At 39.5% G+C, this 24803-nt stretch overlaps 1 protein-coding gene across 3 annotated transcripts; it reads right to left on the bottom strand.

Annotated features, from left to right (window-relative positions):
• Positions 1 to 2118: 2118 nt before the first annotated feature.
• LOC103400376 (COP9 signalosome complex subunit 7-like) lies at positions 2119 to 15532 on the bottom strand. 3 transcript variants are annotated; one of them, XR_011579933.1, is made up of 9 exons: positions 15153 to 15505; positions 14273 to 14348; positions 12846 to 12934; positions 5004 to 5093; positions 4786 to 4830; positions 4613 to 4683; positions 3345 to 3797; positions 2563 to 3274; positions 2119 to 2345 (listed from the first exon to the last, which is right to left on the bottom strand). XR_011579933.1 is itself a non-coding variant. In XM_008339020.4 (9 exons), exons 1-9 carry the CDS (start codon positions 15309 to 15311, stop codon positions 2324 to 2326), a joined length of 783 nt encoding a protein of 260 aa, XP_008337242.2. In that variant the 5' UTR covers positions 15312 to 15532; the 3' UTR covers positions 2119 to 2323. The 3 variants fall into 3 exon arrangements, 2 of the variants coding, with proteins under 2 accessions (XP_008337242.2, XP_017178166.2); XM_008339020.4 differs by having other exon boundaries at positions 2563 to 2654; positions 3659 to 3797; positions 15153 to 15532; XM_017322677.3 differs by having other exon boundaries at positions 2563 to 2605; positions 3659 to 3797.
• Between the last annotated feature and the right edge of the window lie 9271 nt (positions 15533 to 24803).

Here is a 24803-nt window from a genome sequence, read left to right as displayed (position 1 = left end):
CCCAGTACCCAGGCAAGGAACCCACAAACTTCCTATCGCCATGACCGTCTAAACAAATACTAATCCTTCATTCACTGGATGAAGCCTCTGCGAGTGCATGCAGTCTCTGCTCTATTAAAATAAATAAGTTGTTTTCTTTACTTTTATTTTAGTCTTTAATTTATTAAGAACATTTTTCGTATTTTTGGCTTGTAATAGTTAAAGTACATTAGTAATATTTAATTTTGTTTTAATTATTTGTGTTTGTTTTATAACTTTTTGAGAATTATGACAACAAAATGTAACATCCTGAGTTTAGATCCTTCTTCTTGCCGTTTAGATTAGTCTAAAATAGAATATGGCTTGAATTAAAATAAAATAAAAAGAAATACTGCATTTCACAGTAGGGTTGGAGAGGTTGATCGGGCAAATATAATGTATCGTGGATTCTGTTAGGGTTGTAGAAATGCATTTGTAGCTTTTGCCTTTGGTCTCGAGCCATTTTATGACAAAGTATCATAGTGTGAGACGAATAAAATTACAAAATAATAAGAGTATTAATAAATAAACAAGAAAGCCGAAATGATTTCAAAACTCAAAGAGACTGTTGTGATTAACTTACTTCTCAAACTAAATTACAAGCAATATTTATAGAGAATTAAACTTAAAAAAAAAATCCTAACTCGATGAGCTAGGCCCAGAAATCCTAACTAACAAGCAAAACCTAAATACTAATATTTCCCAAAAAGCAACAGGTAGCTATACTTATGTAAGGTTTTATATGCAGTATGCGTTGTAATACTATTTGAGACAAATGGGAGCGAGAGGGAGGAAGATGAAACTGCACTGATCTGAGCAAAGCTTCACCATGAGAAGAAAAATCTCCCTATTTTCATATTTCCATCATGTCTTCTTCTGTCGAAGAGTTCAAGTGCAATGTCTGCACCCAACTGAGCAAAAGCTTCACCACTAAGATAACATATCACAACAACTCCAAAAAACGTACGTACTGAAAACTTGGCACCAGGCACCGGTGGTCCTCTTTAAGGCTAATTGGGCCACGCGTGAATGCATGCCAAAAGGTTAATTGTAAATGAAACTAAAACAGGGTAAGCTCCTATAATGTTTGTGGCTCGAGTATCCATATACGAAAAATAATTGTAAGACTATACTTAAGTATGAGCAGCAAAATGGCGAAACATTTGAAATACCAAAAAATGATGTTCATTAATTAGAACTTCAAAACACTATCATTTAATTAGTGAGGGACAAAATAATAAGTTCATAATATTTTGAATGCATTTATTTTTATACAGGGTTGCTTCATTTCCTAAATCAAAGTTTTAAATTGAAAATCTCAAAATATAATTTAACATAAAAAGACTAATTGTTAAACGCATAAGCGTGACAAAAGGCTAGTTATATATAAATTTTGAGGCCGACCCCGGTCTGGCCTACAATGTGCTTCTACAATATTGGCCCAATGTCTCTTACAACTAACTTTGACCCAACCAGAGCACATAGGTATTGTCGTACTTAGAAAAGCTTTCATGTTTCGTAAGGCCTTTCACAGTAATTTATGTGAGTTTGATAATTTTATTCGTATTATACAATTGTAACACTGGTGTGACTTTAAAAAGGATGAGTTTATATATTAAATGTAAGAACCCTCTACTTTTTATTTTTTCCAATTGTATGATTGGTCAATTCTTTTCTCGAGTGTTTTCCCGAGCCCCCCAACACAATAAAAAATCTCTCCACTCTCATTACACTCAATTTTTTGTTGCTATTGTAGTAGTTTGATCTTTGTATTATTAGTATCGCACTCAACTTTCCAACCCACTGTAAAAAGCTTTAAGTAAATGTTGGGGATGTCAAATGTTCATGCAAAAGAATGGGAGAAAGAGAGACGTCGAAGGCTTTTAGATCCACGCTTGCCTAGTTTGCATTGAATTCAAAGATTGAACAGTTGTAAATCTCAACTGTTCTTAACTCACCATAAGAGAATGATCCAAAAAGCAATTTGACTGCATTTGACGGAAAATTCAAAAGTTGTTTTGGGTTATAAAAGTGCTTCTTATTAGTGCAATTTGACTGCTTTTTTTTAACATACGACTAACAAAAGCACTCCTTAAAACGTTTTTAACCGAAGAAGCAATAAGGAGCATTCCATATTTCCATGTATATAGACTTTCCAAATACACACGAAGCTTCGAAATGTCGCTACGTAAGTAATCATGCTATACCACCATCCTTAAGAAATTGAGCATAAAACAATTAAGCACTATGGATAAATTTTGGCAGTGCTCCAGACATCACCCCCACCCAGCCGCGGCCGCACTTGTCAATGTACCGGTGATCTTCTCCTGCGATATTTCAGTTTCATGAGATTAAATGGGAATGATTTCGGATGCAATACATACATTATACGGTTAGACTGCCAAGTAGAGATGCTCATATTGTCAACCAGGCCATGGTAATTAACACACATGACTTTGGTTCACCACGATTAATACAAAAATTTATTTTTGAAGGGGTGAAGGTATAATAACAACACATGATTAAGAAGTCTGAATTTAATACCTCTTGGTTCGGGTTCGATCTTCTTCATAGTCCATTAGTCCAGCTGTTTCACCAAACAGAATGTCATCAAAGGCTTGGAAGTCTCGCCCACCCTGCTTAAAGTGCACCCTATGCCAAGTAAGTAAAACAAGTTGACCAACATATATTACAAGAAAATTTGTCTGTCTGCCTCTCTCTCTCTGATGCACACAGCTGTTTGAGTGAATTATTAACCCACGTTTCAAATAACTTTGAAAATGTGAGTAGAATTGGCAAAACTAGTTCTAAAGTTGTTAACCTAAGGGCTATCTGCCCAATGATGTAAACCCTATGGCCTTATACAAGTTCATGAAAAAGAATCCTTTTTATTTGAGTTAACCGAGCTTCCGAGGCTCGTCCAAGTAGGAAACCCTATCTCATAGCTTTTGATACAGAGAAAACAACAGAAACTGGGATTTGTGAAGGTAAACATTGTATGGTTTTGAAAATAAAAAGGTTTTAATTGCTTGCCCTCTTATTTGGAATATTTTCTGAATTTTGACATGCTGAAGTTGTATGAGTTTAGCGTATCTCGGTCCTAGGCCCCTAGCACGCTGGCAAGTTCGATAAAAGCTCTTCTATTCAAAACAAAAGGTAAATGTCTCCTTGACATAAAATGGATAGTGGTAGTCCACAATCTGGAAACCGAAAACTTAACCACAGCATACCCACAGTCCAAAGGCATCTCATCTACCTTTTCTTTCTTTTGGAAAAATGAACAAAACATAAACAACAAAAAGCCAAAGTACCGAAAACTCCCAGACAAGCCAAATAATAGAGAAGGTAGTGTGACTAAACTCAGTAACCAAAGCCCAAAGAGCTGACAAAACTGCACTTTGTCCCGTAACTCCTTTAACCCCCACTCCCACATAATGTTCAAAAGTCCTTCATATATCTTTCCAACCATACCACCCAAACCATGGCCAGACCCAAGCACCCCCACATAAGCCTGGCATTTTTCCCTTTACATAACATCTTATGACCACAGCAAAGAAAAGAGAAGCAATCTCTAGATGGTGCATCACAACAACTCAAAACAAAATTATGATTACATAGGTTGATGATGGATTCAACTTACCTTGTTATTGACAGACTTCTTGACTTCTTCCACCCTGTCGTTGACTGCCTTTTTGTGTACTGCATCCAACTCACACTTTTTATCTGCCCATTTGATCTTCTCTTCAATTGTGAGAAGCGCATTGTTTGTAGTGTTTAACCTGATAGTTTCAAATAATTACTGTAAACATCCTAGTAAAGTTTTTTAAACAGTACTCTTTTCTACATTAGGATAACTAAAAAGAACGTAATTTGGAACGGAAAAGGTCCAGGTAACAATTTGTTTATCATGATGTAATTTGGAAAGGTTACAGGCAGTTTGATAACCATTTTGTTTTCAGTTTACAGTTTTCAAAAAAATGAAAACGGAAAAGTACTATTGAGTTTTCAAAACTTGGCCTTCAATTTTTTTTTGAAAACTGCAAGTAGTTACCAAACAAGTTCTCGGTTCAGTTTGAAAAAAAATGAGAAAAAAAAACTAATCTGAAAACTGAAAATGAAATGGTTATCAAACAGCCCCTTAGTACTACATGGATCAACTAACATTATAATGACGCCTTGATGTATAATTTCTCTTCAAGAGAGGGGGAGACATGCAGGTAAGGGTGTAAGGGTGCATATAGGATGGTTAGTAAAATTACTTGTACCGCCATCCTGGGGCACAAATTTTAAAAACAAAACCCTATTAGATCAAGATTGATTTCTGTCTAACTTCCATTAGGCAATGCATAGGTAAGAAGGTGCCTAACATGACACATAGGACTTGTCTTGGAGAGGGAATTATAAGAAGAATAGCGTTTCCACACTCCCATTTTATCCATTTGCGCTCCTCTCTTATTTCTATGCTTTGCTATTTGAATAAATCCAATAAGAATGAATACATAAAATTAAGGGGAGAGTGCAAATACACAAAATGAGAGTAGGAAAGAAAGACCTCAGACATAAAGTGACCAACTAAATACAGAAACATGCATACCAATCATCTAAAGTCTGTATTAGATTCCCTAGTTGTCCAGGTCTCAAATCCCTCCCAGCTGCAAATTGAACCTGGAAATTAAATGATGGTCAAGATAAAACATTGAAATCAAAACATATATCCAGGAAATCATCAAAAGAGTCAAATGTAATAGTCAAGGCAGCATATCCAACCTCGAAAGATCTTCTCAAATGATCCAACTTCCCTTTGACTATGCCCTATACATAAAACAATGAAAGATTAGCCTTTTCAGCTTGCAACCTTTTCAGCATTTCCTTATTACTGGCTTGAAAGAAATCACCCCATAAATGAGAACACATATATTCGAAATCTTTTAAAAGCGACGGAATTTATGACATTTTTTTCTCATTAACGAATAGGGGGCACATACCGCATACATGCAATCATTGATAAGAAAGTCTTCAAGTTCGCGCACATTTGAAAGATCAAGCTGTTCAAGAAGTTGATCATATGATAAAACCTGGTAAAAACAGAAAAATTTAGAAACTGCAGTTGTATTCATACCTAACAAGTACCAACTCAGAAGGCCCATATGTCCACGCTATATTACACTATGATCAGGAATTTAGGGGGAGGGAAAGGGTGTTCATTGGATATTCAAGATGAAAAGACAGGATACCCATCATGGTATTTGTTTGGATAAGACAATTTTGTTGATTAGTAAGAAAGAAAAGCTACAACTGCAAGCATCATGGTAATAAGTTTATCACAATTAGTCTAACTATCAAGTATCAACAACAACAACAACAACAACAAAGCCTTTTCCCACTAAGTGGGGTCGGCTATATGAATCCTAGAACGCCATTGCGCTCGGTTTTGTGTCATGTCCTCCGTTAGATCCAAGTACTCTAAGTCTTTTCTTAGGGTCTCTTCCAAAGTTTTCCTAGGTCTTCCTCTACTCCTTCGGCCCTGAACCTCTGTCCCGTGGTCACATCTTCGAACCGGAGCGTCAGTAGGCCTTTTTTGCACATGTCCAAACCACCGTAACCGAGTTTCTCTCCTCTTTCCTTCAATTTCGGCTACTCCTACTTTACCTCGGATATCCTCATTCCTAATCTTATCCTTTCTCGTGTGCCCACACATCCAACGAAGCATCCTCATCTCCGCTACACCTACGTATTGATGCTTCACCGCCCAACATTATGTGTCATACAGCATCGCCGGCCTTATTGCCGTCTTATAAAATTTTCCCTTGAGCTTCAGTGGCCTACGATGGTCACACAACACGCCGGATGCACTCTTCCACTTCATCTATCCAGCTTGTATTCTATGGGTGAGATCTCCATCAAATTCTCCGTTCTTTTGCAAGATAGATCCTAGGTAGCGAAAACGGTCGCTCTTTAGTATTTCCTGATCTCTAATCCTCACCCCTAACTCATTTTGGCCTCCGTTTGCATTGAACTTGCACTCCATATATTCTGTCTTTGATCGGCTTAGGCGAAGACCTTTAGATTCCAACACTTCTCTCCAAAGGTTAAGCTTCGCGTTTACCCCTTCCTGCGTTTCATCTATCAACACTATATCGTTTGCGAAAAGCATACACCAAAGAATATCATCTTAAATATTAAGTTTGTGATCTTCGCTAGATTGCTCCGGTCATTAGTGTGGATAAGTATGTAAATGGATAAAGATAGAAAGCAAACACAAGATGTACGTGGTTCACCCAGATTGGCTACGTCCACGGAGTAAAGGAGTTCTCATTAATTGTGAAGGGTTTACACAGTACATAGGTTCAAGCTCTCCTTTAGTGAGTACAAGTAAATGATTTAGTACAAATGACATTAGGAAATATTGTCGGAGAATGATCTCGTAATTACGAAACTTTTAAGTACCGAAGTGTGGTATTGTCTTCACTTGCCTTATCTGTCTCATAGGTAGATGTGGCATCTTCTTTGGAAGTCCTCTTCCTCCCTCCAGGGGTGGTATCTTTAACTGGTGGAGATGCACAAGGTAATGTATCAATTTCACTTGACGCTTACTTGTAGTTTCAGGCTTGATCAAGCGCGATACAAACCATGTAGTAGGAGTCCCCCAAGTTGCCGAGCTAGGGGATCTGCTGAAAGAGGTGACAGACAAGGTAAGCAATTAGAGCTCCAAGCAATCAGTCCCAAATCAGAAGTTTGATTTCGAGTTCCGGCTGATTGTTATCCTTCTCCTTATCTTGCAGGCAGCATGAAGGATAAAGAGAAGAAAAGGAGAAAATGTGATATGAGATACTTTTGCTTTTGAAGAAGTAATTTTTCACAGGCTTATTCTTGAACTGGGCTGGAGGGTTTTCTGGTTTCCGCCAGAGTATAAGGCCGACTGAAGAATTTGAGGATCAAAATAAGTCCATCAAATCTAGAGTACGTTCGACCCTGCTGATATGGGATACTTTTGCTGTTGACATAGTGGATGTATCGGCACGTGTTCTGTTGCGCTTGTCTCCACATGCTTCTTTGTATCCTTCTCACTTGCCCTATTTGTTCCTCAGGCAGATGTGGTATGTTCTCTGGAAGCATAAGATGTTGAAGATGAGTACTCGAGAGCAATGCCAGGTAAGTAATCAGGTAAGGGGTTCCAGGCAGTCAATTCCGGACTGGAAGCTTGATTCCAAGTGCTGACTGATTGCTCTCTTTCTCCTTGTCTTGCAGGTAAGAACAAGACCAAAGGAAAAGACAGGGAAAAAGCATGATATGGGATACTCTTGCTTTTAACCCTGATGATATGAGATATTCTTGCTCTGGTGTAGCTTGTTTGCAGAGGTATTCTCGGGGGGAAAGAAAGCTGAGTATTTCGAGAGGCTTCGTTGGGAGTGCCCTCTCAGATATGAGGAAGGGTTGAGCATTTTTGCAGGTCTGCCTGTCCGTTGAGGATGGAGGTCGACATATATAAGAGTCTCCCTAACAACAAGGAGTAATCCTATTCCTTTACCCTGCTTGGTCATAGCACGGTAGTGAGAGCTGTCAGCTTCACGTGTTTTAACTCTGTGAGAGCACTTTGAAAAAGTGGTCTGTGGTATCTGGAAAGCTGATGTTACGTGTGAAGATTACAGACAAGCTTTATCCAAAGAGATCTGGCTCTCGAAGTTGAGAAAGCGATGCCTCTTCGGTTTTCGAACAAGCAATCCTGTCGGGGATCTGTCTCTCGAGATTCGGAGAACGGTGCCTCTTCGATTTTTGAGAAAGCAATCCTGCTAGGAGTCTGGCTCTCGAGATTCGGAGAGCGATGTCTCATCGCTTTTTGAGAAAGTAATCATGTTGGGAGTCTGGCTCTCGAGATTCGGAGGACGGTGCCTCTTCGATCTTGAAGCAAGCAATCTTGTTGGGAGTGTATTCTCGAATGTGAATAAAGGTTAGGCCTGTTTGCTAGTCTACCTTGCCACGGAGCACAGAGATTGACACACAGGGACTTTCCAATTATCCAGCAATGGTCCTGTTCCTTTACCCTTGTGGGTAATAATATGGTAGCTAGACCTTCAAAATTTATGTGTCTAAACTTTGTTAGTGCTGTTTCTTTGCTATTCTTTTAGCCTTCTTGGTCATAGCAATGTAATGGGAGTTGCAAGCTTCACGTGTCTAAACTTTGTCAGAGATTTTTGGCAAAGTTATCTGTGGTACCCGTGAGCTGATGTTGTGTGTGGAAAGTGGATGATTGAACAGTAACATTCACGTGCTTTCTACTTCACCAGAAATCTTCGACAGAATGCCCGTAATTTCCGCAAAGTTGAGTGTGCATGTGACAGGTGCTGACAAGGTTGAAAAAGCAGGTGCCTCTTCGATTTCTGAGATCGGCCCTCGTGATCTCTGAGCAGCCCAGCTTTTGAGAAAGCAAGCGCCTCTTCGATTTCTGCGATCGACCTTCGTGGTCTTTGAGCAGCCCAGCTTTTGAGAAAGCAAACGCCTCTTCGATTCCTAAGATCGGCCCTCGTGGTCTCTGAGCAGCCCAACTTTTGAGAAAGCAAACGCCTTTTCGATTTCTGAGCAGGCGCCTCTTCGATTTCTGAAGCTCCATCGAGTGCAGATTTTTATAGAAGCTGGTATTAAGTTCCAAAGCACACTTGAATCTCCACCAGTAGAAGCTCCCTTCTTACATTTCTAAGATCTTGATTTGTCCGACCTCTTCTCTCTTCAACACCTTTGAAAATGTCTGGCCCCTCCGACCGTCGTTTTGACTTGAACCTTGTTGAAGAGGCAGCCACGCCTTCTCCAGACAACATATGGCGCCCATCCTTCTTATCCCCTACTGGTCCTCTTACTGTTGGGGATTCCGTGATGAAGAATGATATGACCGCTGCGGTGGTGGCCAGGAACCTTCTCACTCCCAAAGATAACAGACTACTTTCCAAACGGTCTGATGAGTTGGCTGTTAAGGATTCTCTGGCTCTCAGTGTTCAGTGTGCAGGTTCTGTGTCTAATATGGCCTAACGCCTATTTGCTCGAACCCGCCAAGTTGAATCATTGGCGGCTGAAGTGATGAGTCTCAAACAGGAGATTAGAGGGCTCAAGCATGAGAATAAACAGTTGCACCGGCTCGCACATGACTATGCTACAAACATGAAGAGGAAGCTTGACCAGATGAAGGAATCTGATGGTCAGATTTTACATGATCATCAGAGGTTTGTGGGTTTGTTCCAAAGGCATTTGTTGCCTTCGTCTTCTGGGGCTGTACCGCGTAATGAAGCTCCAAATGATCAACCTCCGATGCCTCCTCCTTCTAGGGTGCTGTCCAGTACTGAGGCTCCGAATGATCCCCCTCCGATGCCTTCTCTTTCTGGGGCTCTACCGACTGCTGAGACTTCTCCTAAGCAACCTTTGTGAAGACTCCCTCTTGTTTGTTTATTTTGACTCACGTATATGTACATATTTGTAACTTATTGGAGATATCAATAAATAAGCTTTGTTTCATTTCAACGTATTGTGTTAAATACACCAAAGCCTTCTTCACTAAGTTCTTTGAATTTTTCTTTTGTTGAAGCTTGTATGTTGAAGCTTTGTGAGTGGAGCATGTAGGTTGAGGTAGTGTTCCCTTAATTTTCCGAGTGGGGAAAACTTCTTGATTGGAGACTTGAAAAATCCAAGTCACTGAGTGGGGTCGGCTATATGAATCTTAGAACGCCATTGTGCTCGATCATGTGTCATGTCCTCCATTAAATCCAAGTACTCTAAGTCTTTTCTTAGAGTCTCTTCCAAAGTTTTCCTAGGTCTTCCTTTACCCCTTCGGCCCTGAACCTCTATCCCGTAGTCGCATCTTCTAACCGGAGCATCAGTAGGCCTTCTTTGCACATGTCCAAACCACCGTAACCGATTTTCTCTCAGCTTTCCTTCAATTTCGGCTACTCCTACATTACCTCGGATATCCTCATTCCTAATCTTATCCTTTCTCGTGTGCCCACACATCCAATGAAGCATCCTCATCTCTGCTACACCCATTTTATGTACGTGTTGATGCTTCACCGCCCAACATTCTGTGCCATACAGCATCGCCGACCTTATTGCCATCCTATAAAATTTTCCCTTAGCCTTCGCCCATGAGCGGTAGGTCTCGGGTTCGAGACTTGGGAGCAGCCTCTCCATAAAATGGGGGTAAGGCTAGCCCCATTTTGTGTACGTGTTGATGCTTCACCGCCCAACATTCTGTGCCATACAGCATCGCCGACCTTATTGCCATCCTATAAAATTTTCCCTTAGCCTTCGCCCATGAGCAGTAGGTCTCGGGTTCGAGACTTGGGAGCAGCCTCTCCATAAAATGGGGGTAAGGCTAGCCGACATTCACCTCTCCCAGACCCTGCGTAAAGCGGGAGCCTTGTGCACTGGGTACGACCAAGCTTCAGTGGCATACGACGATCACACAACACGCCGGATGCACTCTTCCACTTCATCCATCCAGCTTGTATTCTATGGTTGAGATCTCCATCTAATTCTTCGTTCTTTTGCAAGATAGATCCTAGGTAGCGAAAACGGTCGCTCTTTGGTATTTCCTGATCTCCGATCCTCACCCCTAATTCATTTTTGCCTCCATTTGCACTGAATTTGCACTCCATATATTCTGTCTTTGATCGGCTTAGGCGAAGACCTTTAGATTCCAACACTTCTCTCCAAAGGTTAAGCTTCGCATTTACCCCTTCCTGAGTTTCATCTATCAACACTATATCGTCTGCGAAAAGCATACACCAAGGAATATCATCTTGAATATGTCCTGTTAAATCATCCATTACCAACGCAAAAGGGTAAGGACTTAAGGATGAGCCTTGATGTAATCCTACAGTTATGGAGAAGCTTTCGGTTTGTCCTTCATGAGTTCTTACGGCAGTCTTTGCTCCTTTATACATATCCTTTATAGCTTGGATATATGCTACTCGTACTCCTTTCTTCTCTAAAATCCTCCAAAGAATGTCTCTTGGAACCCTATTATACGCTTTTTCCAAATCTATAAAGACCATGTGTAAATCCTTTTTCCCATCTCTATATCTTTCCATCAATCTTCGTAAGAGATAGATTGCCTCCATGGTTGAGCGCCCTGGCATGAACCCAAATTGGTTGTCCGAAACCCGTGTCTCTTGCCTCAATCTATGCTCAATGACTCTCTCCCAGAGCTTCATTGTATGACTCATTAGCTTAATACCCCTATAGTTCATGCAATTTTGTACGTCGCCCTTATTCTTGTAAATAGGCACCAAGGTGCTCTTTCGCCACTCGTTTGGCATCTTCTTCGTTTTCAAAATCCTATTGAAAATGTCAGTGAGCCATGCTATACCTGTCTCTCCCAAGGCTTTCCACACTTCAATCGGTATATCGTCTGGGCCCACTGCTTTTCTATGCTTCATCTTCTTCAAAGCTACAACCACTTCTTCCTTCCTGATTCGACGATAAAAGGAGTAGTTTCTACACTCTTCTGAGTTACTCAACTCCTTCTGACCAAATACAAAAAGAAGCCCACACCAACTACAAGCATCATGGTATTAAGTTTATCACAATTAGTCTAACTATCAAGTATCATAATAATAAGGATTAAGATAGGAGTGTCAGTTATCGACTACCTGACGCCCTCCCCCTCCTCCTTTATCCGGGCTTGGGACTGGCAATGTAAGATAAACTTACACAGGCGGAGTTCTAACTATCAAGTATCAGCAAAAAAAATAAAAAAATAAAAAAATCCCACTTCACTCAATTCAAACACCAACCCCCTCCCCTTTAATAATCAAAATGGAAATAGAGAAGCTGGAAACTAATTTTATTCCAAAATGAACTAAACAACCTACTTCTTTCTGACCAAATACGAAAAGAAGCCCACACCACCAAAGGATAAGTGATTTTCCTAATGCCAACCTAGTTTCCACCAGCACGAAGTGGCAGTTCCTATGTCAAATCAAACCCACACCAGTCTAAAAGAATTTACAGATAATTGAATAAATGTGAAGCTAAATATATATGTCTTACTCCTTTCTCCAATTTTAGGCAACAAACACCCAGATGTATTGGCAAACTGTGTTTTCTTTTATAACCTAATCCACCCAATTTTCTCCAGGAAATAAAAGGGGGGAAATAAAAAATTTCCAAATCCCTTCCCTTTTCTTTAAAGAAGTCTAGTAACCTTTACAAGTGTTCATTTTTAGTTCAGTGTCTAGTTTGCTTTCATACTTGTGTGAGTAATTTTTGGGATGCAAAAAATATGCTCATAAGTAGGTCCACTCGATTTTTATTTTATTTTAATTTTTTTAAGTAAAGTAGGCCCACTCTCTTTTTTCCTGCACATATAAATAAACTGGAGAAGACTAGCCATAATTTCTTATGAGCCTCCTTCCTCCCTTTTTTATCCCCAATCTCTAAATCTTTTGCTATTTTCATCTAATGTAAATTCTAAATTTCATTAATATAAAAATTCTAGCCTTAATTAGGTCTCAAAATTTCAAAAGCAAGCTTTTTACCACCTAGGCACCAAGACCTTGAGAATCTCATATGAACATTGATTTGAGAAGTACATGAACTAAAGCACTATCACCCACCAAAACCCCTATATTCTATGCATGGAAAAATGAAGTGGCTTTCATTCCTGGCACAAAAGTGAAATAATTTGACCAAAGTAGGAACTTTAAGAGATATATTAAACTGCATTACTGTAAGTACCATATTCCAATAAGGGACTAGCCGGAAATTTCAAGTAAGGTATAACCAGACTACTACAATAAAAAAGGTCAAACTATTAGAGTATGATATCAAGCTAATCGTTATACCCTGTTCATCTCAGCTAGAGAAAGCACAGTAAGTTGCTTCAGCTTGGTGATTTGATCTGGGACTAGTGGTGGAAGAAGGCTAGCATTACCTGCAACTCATTCAGTCATTAAATTGCACTCATAGGTATGTTAAACAAGAAGTATATAATTTCAAGTGCCACTGCCAATGTCATATTCCAATGAAACAACCAATGACATGACTATGAGTGATCAAAGATCTTATGGCTCCTTAAACAACTTCTTGTCCAATACAGATAGATACTTTATGAAGTAGTAGTAACATAAGTAGACCTGACAATTTCACATTATTAGATCCCGAACAGTAAATGTTAAGCTTCCTTACACATTGAGCACTAATGCAAGGAAGCAATGGCTTGACATAATACTGTTGATTGTCCATATACTGTTGTACAAGAAGTACTCAATGAACGAGAGGAAAACTTCCAGTTTTTGCAGGTAACATTTGTCAATATATGTATACCAAGAAGGCTCCTAGAACAAGCAGGTATTTTACTTATTACGATGTTGTGTAACCTATTGCAAGTAACTTTGCTATTAACTGAAAGAATTTCATCATTGCCTTCCCAAACTATTAAGGACGATCGATTCAAAGTTCAGAAACTCTGCCTTTTGAAACTTGATAGCCACAAATTTTTTTTCTTCAAGTCATATATGAAAGAAGGCATGCTATTTTGGAACAGAATGCTAGGTAGTTAAAGAAAAAAAGATATTCATAAAATGATTGTGGCTTAAATAAGAATGTTGAGATAGATGTGTGGTTCTACAGAAAGTGATAGATTCCAAAATTACCACACACACAATTCACTCAAATTGGAGAAAAATGAAATAAAACAGGCTTTGAGGGTTTGGACAGTTCAACTAAGGTTAATGGTTTTACCTGTTCAAATTACTGACTAATCAGCATTGAGGGTAGTATTACAGTAAGAGGACAGAAAATAACATGGATGGGGATAATTAGGAAATATATAACAGCATGTGACTCAAAATAAAAATAAGCCCTGGTGGGATAAAATGGAGGAGTATGATTAGTTGGGACAAGGCCCTATAACCATTGAGGTTTATATCAGACCTGCCATAGGGAACATGTATCAATGTTACCCCTTTCATTCCAGAACTGTGACGATTTTGACAGCAAATGCAAGCATACCAAAACATGTCTATCAATCACTGATCACCTTTTATTTTAAACTAATACCGGAGAATCCTTGATAGATCAGAGAATCTGGAAAACTGTAAAACCTTTGGTATCTAGTCCCAACATCTAACTTTTTCAACCAACAAAAAACGTCCTAATGTATCTAGTTGGTAAAATGAAAAAAAAGTTACTACAACTGAAGGACCAATAGAAGTACAGAATGTCTCCCCTTATAGGTAGTGCAAAGGAGTTTGTGCAGAACGTTTCTTACTCTTATAGTCGCTCCATGTTCCATGAGCAAAGAGACGAAGTAGATCAATGTATACAGCATATCCCGTTCCTTGAAGCTGCATTGAAACACATTATGAGAATCGAAACATAATATACGTCAAGAATCTAACAATACCATGTTAGGGAATAAAGGAAAGGTGATTGTTAGGAATCATGAACCCATCATTAAACTTCACTGCACAAATAAATAAAGAAAATAAATTGGGATGGAATGCTTTGCCCCTCATTTCACCTTTTGGAGTTGCAGTAGACAAAATTTATCAGTTAACCCAAATCATTATAAAGAATATAATGGCTTGGGTACTCCATATCCACTAATTAATACTAAAGTCATGATCAGGATACAGTAGAAGCAAGTCTTCATACTAGGGTCTGTAAGCAGTAAGCACAAAGTCACTTTAGCTCATCAAAGACAAAATGTACAAGAATCCAATTCCGACGCGGGATTAATAGTTAATAAGTGATCTCTTTGGGCTCTGATGGGTATCCATATTTTCCATATTTAACCAAACATACATCCTACCGATCAGATATACAATTAACATTCCTTTTGTTTTAAATCTTTCATAACCCCTTCTACATTTGATATCAACATAAAACACAAATTGTAATGGAAATATTCTAAATTGGTACTAAAACCCACATTCTTCTATTGGGATCATACACTAAAAACCAAACACAAATTTATAACTTTGCATAAAACCCAAATGAGAACACTAATTTCCTACAAAAATACAGAATCTGAGGAACACCCAGAAGCTCTAAATCATGGGGCTAACAGAATCAAAAATCACATAACCCGAAAGCAAAATTTTTATCCCAAATTGCATCAGGCAAGCAAAGAACACGAAAGGACTGACCTCGAGCACATTGGGGACAGCCAAAATCTCGGAGAAAGCGAAGAGAGAAGAATGAGAGGTGAGTTGGACTATGAGGCTGACGAGAGAGGACCCCTGGAGACTAGAGGCTTGCTTCACGAAGTGCTCGATCACCTGGGCTTGCTTCTGCTCTACCTCCATTGAAAACCCTCTTTGAGAACACAGGAAAAACCCGGATTTTGGTGGAAAGAGAACTAAAATTAGTAGAGAGAGAGAGAGAGAGAGGTTGAAAGACGAATTAAGGGATGAATTTTGGTGGATTTTGGCGGTGCGACTTTTGGGTTCTGCAAATTTGATATTTATATTCTTTTGTTTTGGGCGAAATTTATAGTAACGATTCTAACTTTCTATCAGGGATGTGTGTTTTTAGGGAAAGAGTTCATCTTGGGATCTCTAGCGATCCGGACCTTTGAAATATAATTCAACGATTAAAAATTATTATAATTTTTAAAAGTTAAGATCTTTGAAATATGATTCAACGACTAAAAATTATTATAGTTTTTAGAAGTTTTTATTAACTTTTCTGTTTTTAGCCGTTGAATCAAATTTTAAAGACTCAAATCACTTGATCTTTGGCCTTTAGATGGAAAGATCCGGAGAGGATCTCTTTCCGTGTTGTAGCGGGTCTATCGATCCATATGAGTTGAGTCGGGTCACCGAATGATAATAATTTTTTTTTAACAAACGATATTATTTACACTAAATGAAAGAGAGTGAGCTTAACCTCACAATGAGCTAGCAATAATGTGATTCAAATTCAATATTTCTTTTTTTTAAAGCCAAAATTCAATAGTTCTTAAACATTCATGTTTATATTACATAATTTTTAATAACTTTTAAATGCGCTTGTTTATTAATACTTAATTTGGCTAATGAAATTCATATATTAAGTAACATGTTCAGAAGGGGCAAAATCATAATTGCACGTTGGAAGAGTTTTGAGTGGCTTGAGAGCATCTCTAATGCAAGTCTCAAAACAGTAACTCCTATCACCACCTTTGAGGACTCATTTAGGGACTTCAAGAGAATATTCGGGTCACTAAAGGATTATTGCCTTCAATTAAGAGGTCCTTATAATATAATCCCTAAATGTAGGAACTAAAATATTAAACAATGATTGTTCATTTCATTACAGTATTGTGGTCGTTGATAAAAACCAAAAGGCTAACGGTTAAAAAAAAAGGGAAGCTACAGGAATGGCTATTAGCATTCACATAGTGGGTTCAAAAAACAAGAAAAAAACCAAAATGAGAAGTTGTTGTGCAACATTCACACGTGGGTAGCGTTTGTTCCACACTCAAATCAACAGTGGAGCCCACTCTTTGAGTCCCATACTGTCCTCACATTTGAGGACTTCTTTGAGATATCCAACGAGTGTCTATATGTTGGGATATTTTAAGGACTTTTATTTTGACCCATTGGAAGCCCTTTGTCCCAATATTTTAGACTATACTCAAAAACCCAAGTATCAAAATCATGTTGTGCATGTTGTTGTTGAGTTGAAATCGAAGATTTTAACCCCCTGTTTATCCTCTATGTTTGGCTTCCAATTTTCAGCAAAAGAATTTGGCCGTTTTCCAACAAGTTCGAAGTGAATCTAGAAGTAAAACATTTTGGTTTAGGTTTTGGTAAGTGTTTTAGAGCTTTTTATGAAGATTTGGTTGAGAAATATGTGAAAATGAGCCAATTTGGAGCTCCGAAATGATTTCTGGAAATTCTACAAAATCTGGTGAAGATTCTGCTGATGAAGCACGGCAGCCGTTAGCAGATTTATGACTGGTTTGGTATTGTTGTGCTTTGAAAAAAAATTGTTTCTGTTGTGCTGTGAGAATAAGCTCATTTTTGCTGCTTCACATTTTCAGCTTTTTTCACAAAAAACTGTGAAAATAAGTTATTTTTAAGTGTTTACCAAACACCTTTTTGAGCTCAGTTTTTCTTGATACCCACTTTTTATAAAAACACATCAGTACCAAACTAATACTTAGTGGTTACAGCAGCACAATCCTTTAATTCTAATGGTTGTGCTTGCCTCACCAGTGAGTAAGCGCAGCACTACTTAACATATGACAGCGCCGAACGACGACTGTCATCGCAGTTGCATAGTTGGCCAATGACAACATCAACAATGTACTGACGGTGATGGAGACGTGTACGATGGTGTGTTCACTAGCTACAACGGTGTGTACATTGACGACTAGGTGGTGTGAGACTGTCTGTATGGTGGCACGTGAGAACTCGAGACCTAACCTAAGATTTTTCAACGTCCTGAATCAAATGATGCACTACGTTTTCACTAATAGAGGCATTTGACACATATAACACTTAGAAGCTTTATTGAGTTAAAGTGACTAAGTTATTGGTACAGGTGCGAGTTCGTCTAAACTAAACAAAGGAAACGCGCCCATTGAGAATGGTCGACTTGAATTCAGTGAGTGAATTCCTTCTTAAATGTTTTGACAAAACATGTTTTTGATAAGTGAGCTGATGAGGCGATATTATACTATATATTTTACCTTATTCTTAGTTATAGTTTATTGGTTATTTTGATAGAATTTTGATATTTTTGTTATATATTTTCAATGTAGGACATTTGACTTCCTCTGGAGAAAAAAGTAATCAAACGGATGAATTTTGGAGTGATTCTACTTGAAGATGTTCGTGAGTCTTTCAAGATGATTGTGTCAAAATTTTAGATTTTTCTACCAAGCCGTTTGACCGTGGTGATGAAATATAAGACCTAGTGCGCAGCTTTCCCAGATTGACGTTTTTGGACATTTTGGGCATTTTGAAGGTCAAGATGGTATAATTTGAGGAAGATTCATTCTAAGGATTTGTTAAGGACGTCTCAAGCTTTAAAGAAAAAGTCCTTTTGGGACCAAATCGGAGTTTATTTGATCGGTCAAAAGTCTGATTATTTAAGAAGTCTGAATTTCAGTTTAAATAGGAAACATTTTATTTCCTAGTTATCTTATTCTATTATGTTTCCTAGTTTTGAGAAGACCTTTTCTAGGTAGGATTTTATTTTATAGTAGTATAAGTAAGGTTTTTTAGTCATTAGGAACGGGGCATCAATTTGGAGAACTTAGCTGGGCTTTGACGTTTTGTATTTCAAGGTGTTTTCTATCCTTTTTCTATTTCAATAAAATTCTCTTCATTTTATGGTTGTTCGTAACTAATTCCGTTTGCTAGGGCAATGCCTTGAGCCTTAGTGTAACACCTCACCCCCTAATTTCAAAATATAGTTAAGTTTTAAGTAAAAAAAATTATTTTTGGGACTTAAATTGGTGAGCCACGTGGGGCCCAACTTATAACCTTTGTCCCCCAATCTCTCTCTCTCCTCCATTTCTCTTCTCTTTTCCCTTCTCTCTCCTCGGATCTCTCTGCATTCACTCTCGTCTCTCTCTTCCTCACTCCCCGACCTCTCACCCCTCGACCCACACCCGAGAGCACCACACCACCCACAACCACCATCTCTTACAACTTAGTTCAACATAAAATCACCAGAAATAGATTTTAGGTTGCCTGAGGATCTTAGCAGTGGCTTTGCATGGACCATCTGCGCATGGCAGAGTTTCGAACTCATTGAACCGTGAGCTTTGAGTCTTCCCCATCGGTTCCACGTGAAACATCTGCCTCATTTAGTGTTTAATCCAAGATTTTTTAGTGTTGTGGAGATAATTTTGAGGCTCTAACCTCTACTGGTGCTCTATGCGTTTTTCCCAAAAAAACCAGTGACCTTTGAAGGTTTTTCCGACCACCCAAAGTAGTTCACGGTGAAGCTAGGGTACGAGAATACTTCAGCTACCTTCCCTCTTCATTTTTGTACTTGGGTTGGGTATTGGTTTGTTTGTTCGCCGTCGACCGGAGTTGTAGCAACTTCGGTGTTCTTCCCCGACAACACCCAAGCCATCAGGCCATCAGGCCTTCTCAAATCACCCACGGGCCTTAGCCCAGCCTGGTTTCTTATGTCCTTTATTTGGTTAATTGGCATGTGGGTTGTGCCCTACTTAGGCCATAAGTGTGTGTGGGTTGTGTGGTGTGTGTGATATGTTGTGAGTGTGTGAGAGTGTGTGTGCAGTGCCGTGTGTGTGAGTGTGTGTGCAGTGCTGTATGTGTGTGCTATGCATGTGTACATGTGTGTTGTGCATACATGTGTGTGTGTGTTGGTGTTCTTATGTGTGTGATGTGTGGGTTTGGGCTCAAGCCCAAACCACCACCCTTTTTACTCCTAAAACTATCCAAAACCAAAACCCAATAAGTCCTAACCCTATTTAAGCCCAAAATCTTTAAGGACCCAACCCACATGCTAAAATCCCAACTCATTTGATTGGCTTTGGTTATTGGATTAAGTCCAATAACTTTTTGGGGACCCGACCCAAACTTTGGGTTGTAGTAATTAAACACTTAAGCCAATTATTTAAACCTAATCTATTTGGTGTTTAGGTGCAACTGTGGAAAGTGATCCAATCCATCCTAATTCAAGTGGCTCTCCAATAGTGGAATACATGTGAGTGGACCCCCTTCTAAAATTATATGATTTTATAGTTCAATTGCATAAATGAATAACATGCCTTACAAATTTATGATTTGATTTTATGTTAAGCATATTTATTGAATATGTTGTTTTTAGTCTTATGTTTTTGGTGAGGAATCAATTGTTGGCCTATATTGAGCTATATTTTAATATATCGTAATTTCTATAAAAATCATGAACTAGTAGACTATCTGATGGATGACGATAGGATGTTAGAACATGTTTTAGAAACCCCTCTTTATAATATAGACGATGGATAACTTTATACTATTAAGTGGTTATTTATGAGAGCCGTAACTATTTGTGTGTACCTAGTGGACACTATGCTGCTGAGGCTAGAATCTGGTGTTGGTAGATAGGCCGGGAGAAATAATCCCTAGCTACGGGCTGAGGAACACGGAGCAAGCATTGGGCCGAGAGTTAGTAATCTTTGGCTACGGGCGCAGAGACCACGGTGCTAGCATAGGGCCGAGAGTTATAATTATTTCAATGATCTTATTAGCAATACACCACTCTTACGAGACAATACACGCGATGATTTATATGATGTTTTTTCGCGTTATACCTGTTGAGATGTTTTATGGCATGCCAGAGTTTCAAAAAACCTATCACTATTATACTAGTAGTTTTCATTATATATAAACCTAGGGGTTAGTATGTTCATAACTGTTTTCGTATTATGTGTATATATATATATGAACTTGGTCCACTCACCCTTATTTTGCACCCCCTTTCAGGATTTAGAATCGAGGCATGGCATATTCGAGTCCTCTCGGTGTAGGACCCACATCCTTTTATTTATTCAATTTTATATTAATTCTTTTAGAGCTCTAGTTAGTTGTATGCTCTGAACATGTTTCTAAATTATTAATTCATTGTATTTTAAATTCATAACTCTTATTTATTTCTTATTCTTAGCTTTTGTATCAATTAATGGCTTTCGTCACCCTCGGGTGTCTGCCAGCACGTGTCTATCCTGGTATTCAGGGAATATCAGTGTCAGGATGTGTCACTTAGCATGAATATGTAGTTTTTATTTAATTGGTTATGATATTATGCATGCATACTTTGAATTATTAATCACTGTGTTTAAACTGTCTCTATATCTTAATGCTTAGCTACCATTAGGATGTTTAGATAAGTAATTGTGTAACATCCCACATCGCCCAAGGGAGTGATCCTTAAATTTATATTCACATCCCTACCTAGCACGAAGCCTTTTGAGAGCTCAATGGCTTCGGATTTCGTAGGAACTCCGAAGTTAAGCGAGAAGAAGGTCAGAGCACTCTTAAGATGGGTGACCCACTGGGAAGTTGCTCGTGAGTTTCCCAAAAAAAAATCGTGAGAGAATGATAAGCCCAAAGTGGACAATATCATGCTACGGTGGTAGACCGGGCCCGGGCTGGGACGTGACAAATGGTATCAGAGCCAATCCCTAGCCGGAAGCTTGCTGACGAGGACATTGGGCCCCTAAGGGGGGTGGATTGTAACATCCCACATCGCCCAGTGGAGTGATCCTTAAATTTATATTCATATCCCTACCTAGCACAAGGCCTTTCGGGAGCTCACTGGCTTCGGGTTCCGTAAGAACTCCGAAGTTGAGCGATAAGGACATCAGAGCACTCCTATAATGGGTGACCCACTGGGAAGTCGCTCGTGACTTCCCAAAAACAAAACCGTGAAGGAATGGTAAGCTCAAAGCGGACAATATCGTACTACGATGGTGGAACGAGCCGATGATGTGGTAGGCCCGGGCCGGGATATGACAAATGTATTGTAACATCCCACATCGCCCAGGGGAGTGATCATCTTAAATGTATATTCCCATCCCTACCTAGCACGAGGCTTTTTGGGAGCTTACTGGCATCGGGTTCCGTCGGAACTCCGAAGTTAAGCGAGAAGGTGGCCAGAGCACTCCCATGATGGGTGACCCACTAGGAAGTTGCTCGTGACCTCCCAGAAACAAAACCGTGAGGGCGTGGTCGGGGCCCAAAGCAGACAATATCGTGCTACGGTGGTAGAGCAGGCCCGGGATATGGTGGACCCGGGCCAGGATATGACAAATGGTATGAGAGCCAATCTCTGACCGGAAGTGTATCGACGAGGACAAGAGGGTGGATTGTAACATCTCACATTACCAAGAGGAGTGATCCTTAAATTTATATTCACATCCCTACCTAGCACGAGGCCTTTTGGGATTGGCTCACTAGCTTCGGGTTCCGTATGAACTCCGAAGTTAAGCGAGAATGAGGCCAGAGCACTCCCAAGATGGGTGACCCACTAAGAAGTTGCTCGTGGTGACATCCCAGCCCGGGTCTACCACATCCCGGGCCCGCTCTACCACCGTAGCACGATATTATCCGCTTTTGGCTTACCATTCCCTCACGATTTTTTTTTGGGAACTCACGAGCAACTTCCCAATAGGTCACCTATCCTGGGAGTACTCTGGCCTCCTTTTCACTTTACTTCGGAGTTCCTACAGAACCCGAAGCCAGTGAGCTCCCAAAAGGCCTCGTTCTAGGTAGGGATGTGAATATAAATTTAAAGATCACTCCCCTGGGCGATGTGGGATTTTACAATCCACCCCATTAGGGGCTCGACGTCCTCATCGGCACACTTCCGGCCAAGGATTGGCTCTGATACCATATGTTACATCCCGGCCTAGGTCCACCACATCCCGGGCACACTCTACCACCGTAACACGATATTGTCCGCTTTGGGACCCAACCACGCCCTCACGGTTTTGTTTCTGGAAGCTCACGAGCAACTTCCTAGTGGGTCACCCATCATGTGAGTGCTTTGGCCACCTTCTCGCTTAACTTCGGAGTTCCGATAGAACCTGATGCCAGCGAGCTCCCAAAAGGCCTTGTGTTAGGTAGGGATGGAAATATACATTTAAAGATCACTCCCTTGGGCGATGTTTTACAATCCACCCCCTTAGGGGCCCGACGTTCTCGTCGACGCACTTCCGGCCATGGATTGGCTTTGATTCCATTTGTCACATCCCGGCCCGAGTCCACCACATTCTAGGCCTGCTCTACCACCGTAGAACAATATTGTCAGTTTTGGGCTTACCATTCCCTCATGGTTTTTTTTTTGGGAACTCACGAGTAACTTCCCAGTGGGTCACCCATCTTGGGAGTGCACTGGCCTCCTTCTCGCTTAACTTCGGAGTTCCTACGGAACCCGAAGCCAGTGAGCTCCCAAAAAGCCTCATGCTAGGTAAGGATGTGAATATAAATTTAAGGATCACTCCCTTGGGTGATGTGAGATGTTACAATCCACCCCCCCTTAGGGGCCCGACGTCTTCGTCGGCACACTTCTGACCAAGGATTGGCTCTAATACCATTTGTCACATCTTGGCCCGGGTCCACCACATTTCGGGCCCGCTCTACCACCGTAGCACGATATTGTTTGTTTTGGGCTTACCATTCCCTCACGGTTTTTTTTTTTGGGAACTCACAAGTAACTTCCAAGTGGGTCACCTATTCTGGGAGTGCTCTAGCCTACTTCTCGCTTAACTTCGGAGTTCCTACGAAACCCGAAGCCAGTGAGCTCCCAAAAAGCCTCGTGCTAGGTAGGGATGTGAATATAAATTTAAGGATCACTCCCCTGGGCGATGTGGGATGTTACAAATTGGATGCAATTCGGTCAGAATACCACCTGAGGATTGAGTATTGCTTCTTGTGATTGATAGTTGTAATTTCACCTAGGGGTCTTAGGGATTGCATGGTTTTTCGAGGGTTTTCACAAATCATAATGAGTCATACATGTTTATATTTGATGTGAATACCACAGACGGATTGCATGTTTGATATATGTTCTACCTTGAATACCACGAGTAGAATATGCATTAGGAAAACCTAACATTCAAAGTTGCATGGGTAATTCATAAGTAATTGGTAAATCTACATAGGATTGTTAAGGGGATGACGGAACCTTAGGCATTTACAATTTGGTTTTCAAAACGTTTTCCTTTGTTTTCTTTACTTTGCTAATTTCTTTAATCATTTTAATTAAATTCGTTTTTATTATTTTTAAATTCAAAATCAACTTTTTCCAATCTTTGTTTCAAATAATTAACTAAGATTTTGGTTTTGCATAAATTGATTTAAATAATCCCCACGGAAAATGATCTTGCTTAAGCTACTATACTACGATAACCTTGTACTCTTACAAGTATTTTTAAGTGTTTTTATCCCTACATTTGTAGGTAGTAAAAATCCGTATCACAAGCATGCCTTGATATTGGTCTTAGATGAGACTAAATTTTAGGTTGCAATGATTAGATGACATTTAAATGATATGTGTTTATATTGTGATTTATTTTCACCATTATACATGGAGGATAGTTTAGCTTCAGCCATTGGATGTTTGCATGTGTTATATTTTCTAAAAGATGCTAGATTCACTAGTAGATGCTAGTGTGATAGATAGTTAGTAGATAGTTAGTAGAAATGTATTGCAGTTCCTCGTGTATGATTTTTTATTGTGACTGACATGTATTTTTCAACTTATATATGTAAATGTAATAGATACTAGTTTATAGGTCTTTCTAAAACAGGGGTTAGTATGTTATAAAAGAATTTTAACTTGATAATTGATGTGATCCGTTCACACTTTGTTTTTCGCCCATAAGGACCTAGTAGGATGAAAGTAGCAGCTTGTGACGGTGAGTGAGCTTGGCAATAGTACATCTCTCCTACGTAGTGATATCTGTCTTTTTAGTTAGTTGCATTAATAAATAACCAAATTTACGGTTATACTTGCACATCACATGATTACTTGCTTATATTGTTGCTTGACTAATTCTGAACTTATGTGACATGGAATAAAAGGGTTGAAACCTTGGTATGACCGTCGGGGAAGTTGAGTTTTAATTGCGTTTACTTGCAAGATTTATTTTGAATTATTGTATTTGTAGGGGAGATTCTTCAAATTTTTAGTAAAATTGAACCTGAACATTTTAATTGTCACGTACCAATTACCTTATTTATGGCTTCGTCACCACACAGTATCGGCCAACGAAGTCTAACTCATAGTCAACGTGGGGTCGGAGTGTGTCAATAAGATTCCACATTTATGTGAATATCAAGCTT

Source organism: Malus domestica, chromosome 04 (assembly GCF_042453785.1).
Source record: "Malus domestica chromosome 04, GDT2T_hap1".
NCBI lineage: Eukaryota > Viridiplantae > Streptophyta > Magnoliopsida > Rosales > Rosaceae > Malus > Malus domestica.
The sequence above is the reverse complement of the archived record's forward strand: the minus strand, read 5'-3'. Positions and strand labels throughout refer to the sequence as shown.

Bases quoted from the DNA above. Each gene is read 5' to 3' on its own strand.
- LOC103400376 (XM_008339020.4), bottom strand. From the start codon at position 15,311: ATGGAGGTAGAGCAGAAGCAAGCCCAGGTGATCGAGCACTTCGTGAAG. The intron at 12,935-14,272 runs GTAAGAAACGTT...AATGAGTTGCAG, and splicing joins AACATGGAGCGACTATAAGA to GTAATGCTAGCCTTCTTCCA. The intron at 5,094-12,845 runs GTATAACGATTA...TGTTTTTACCAG, and splicing joins CTCTAGCTGAGATGAACAGG to GTTTTATCATATGATCAACT.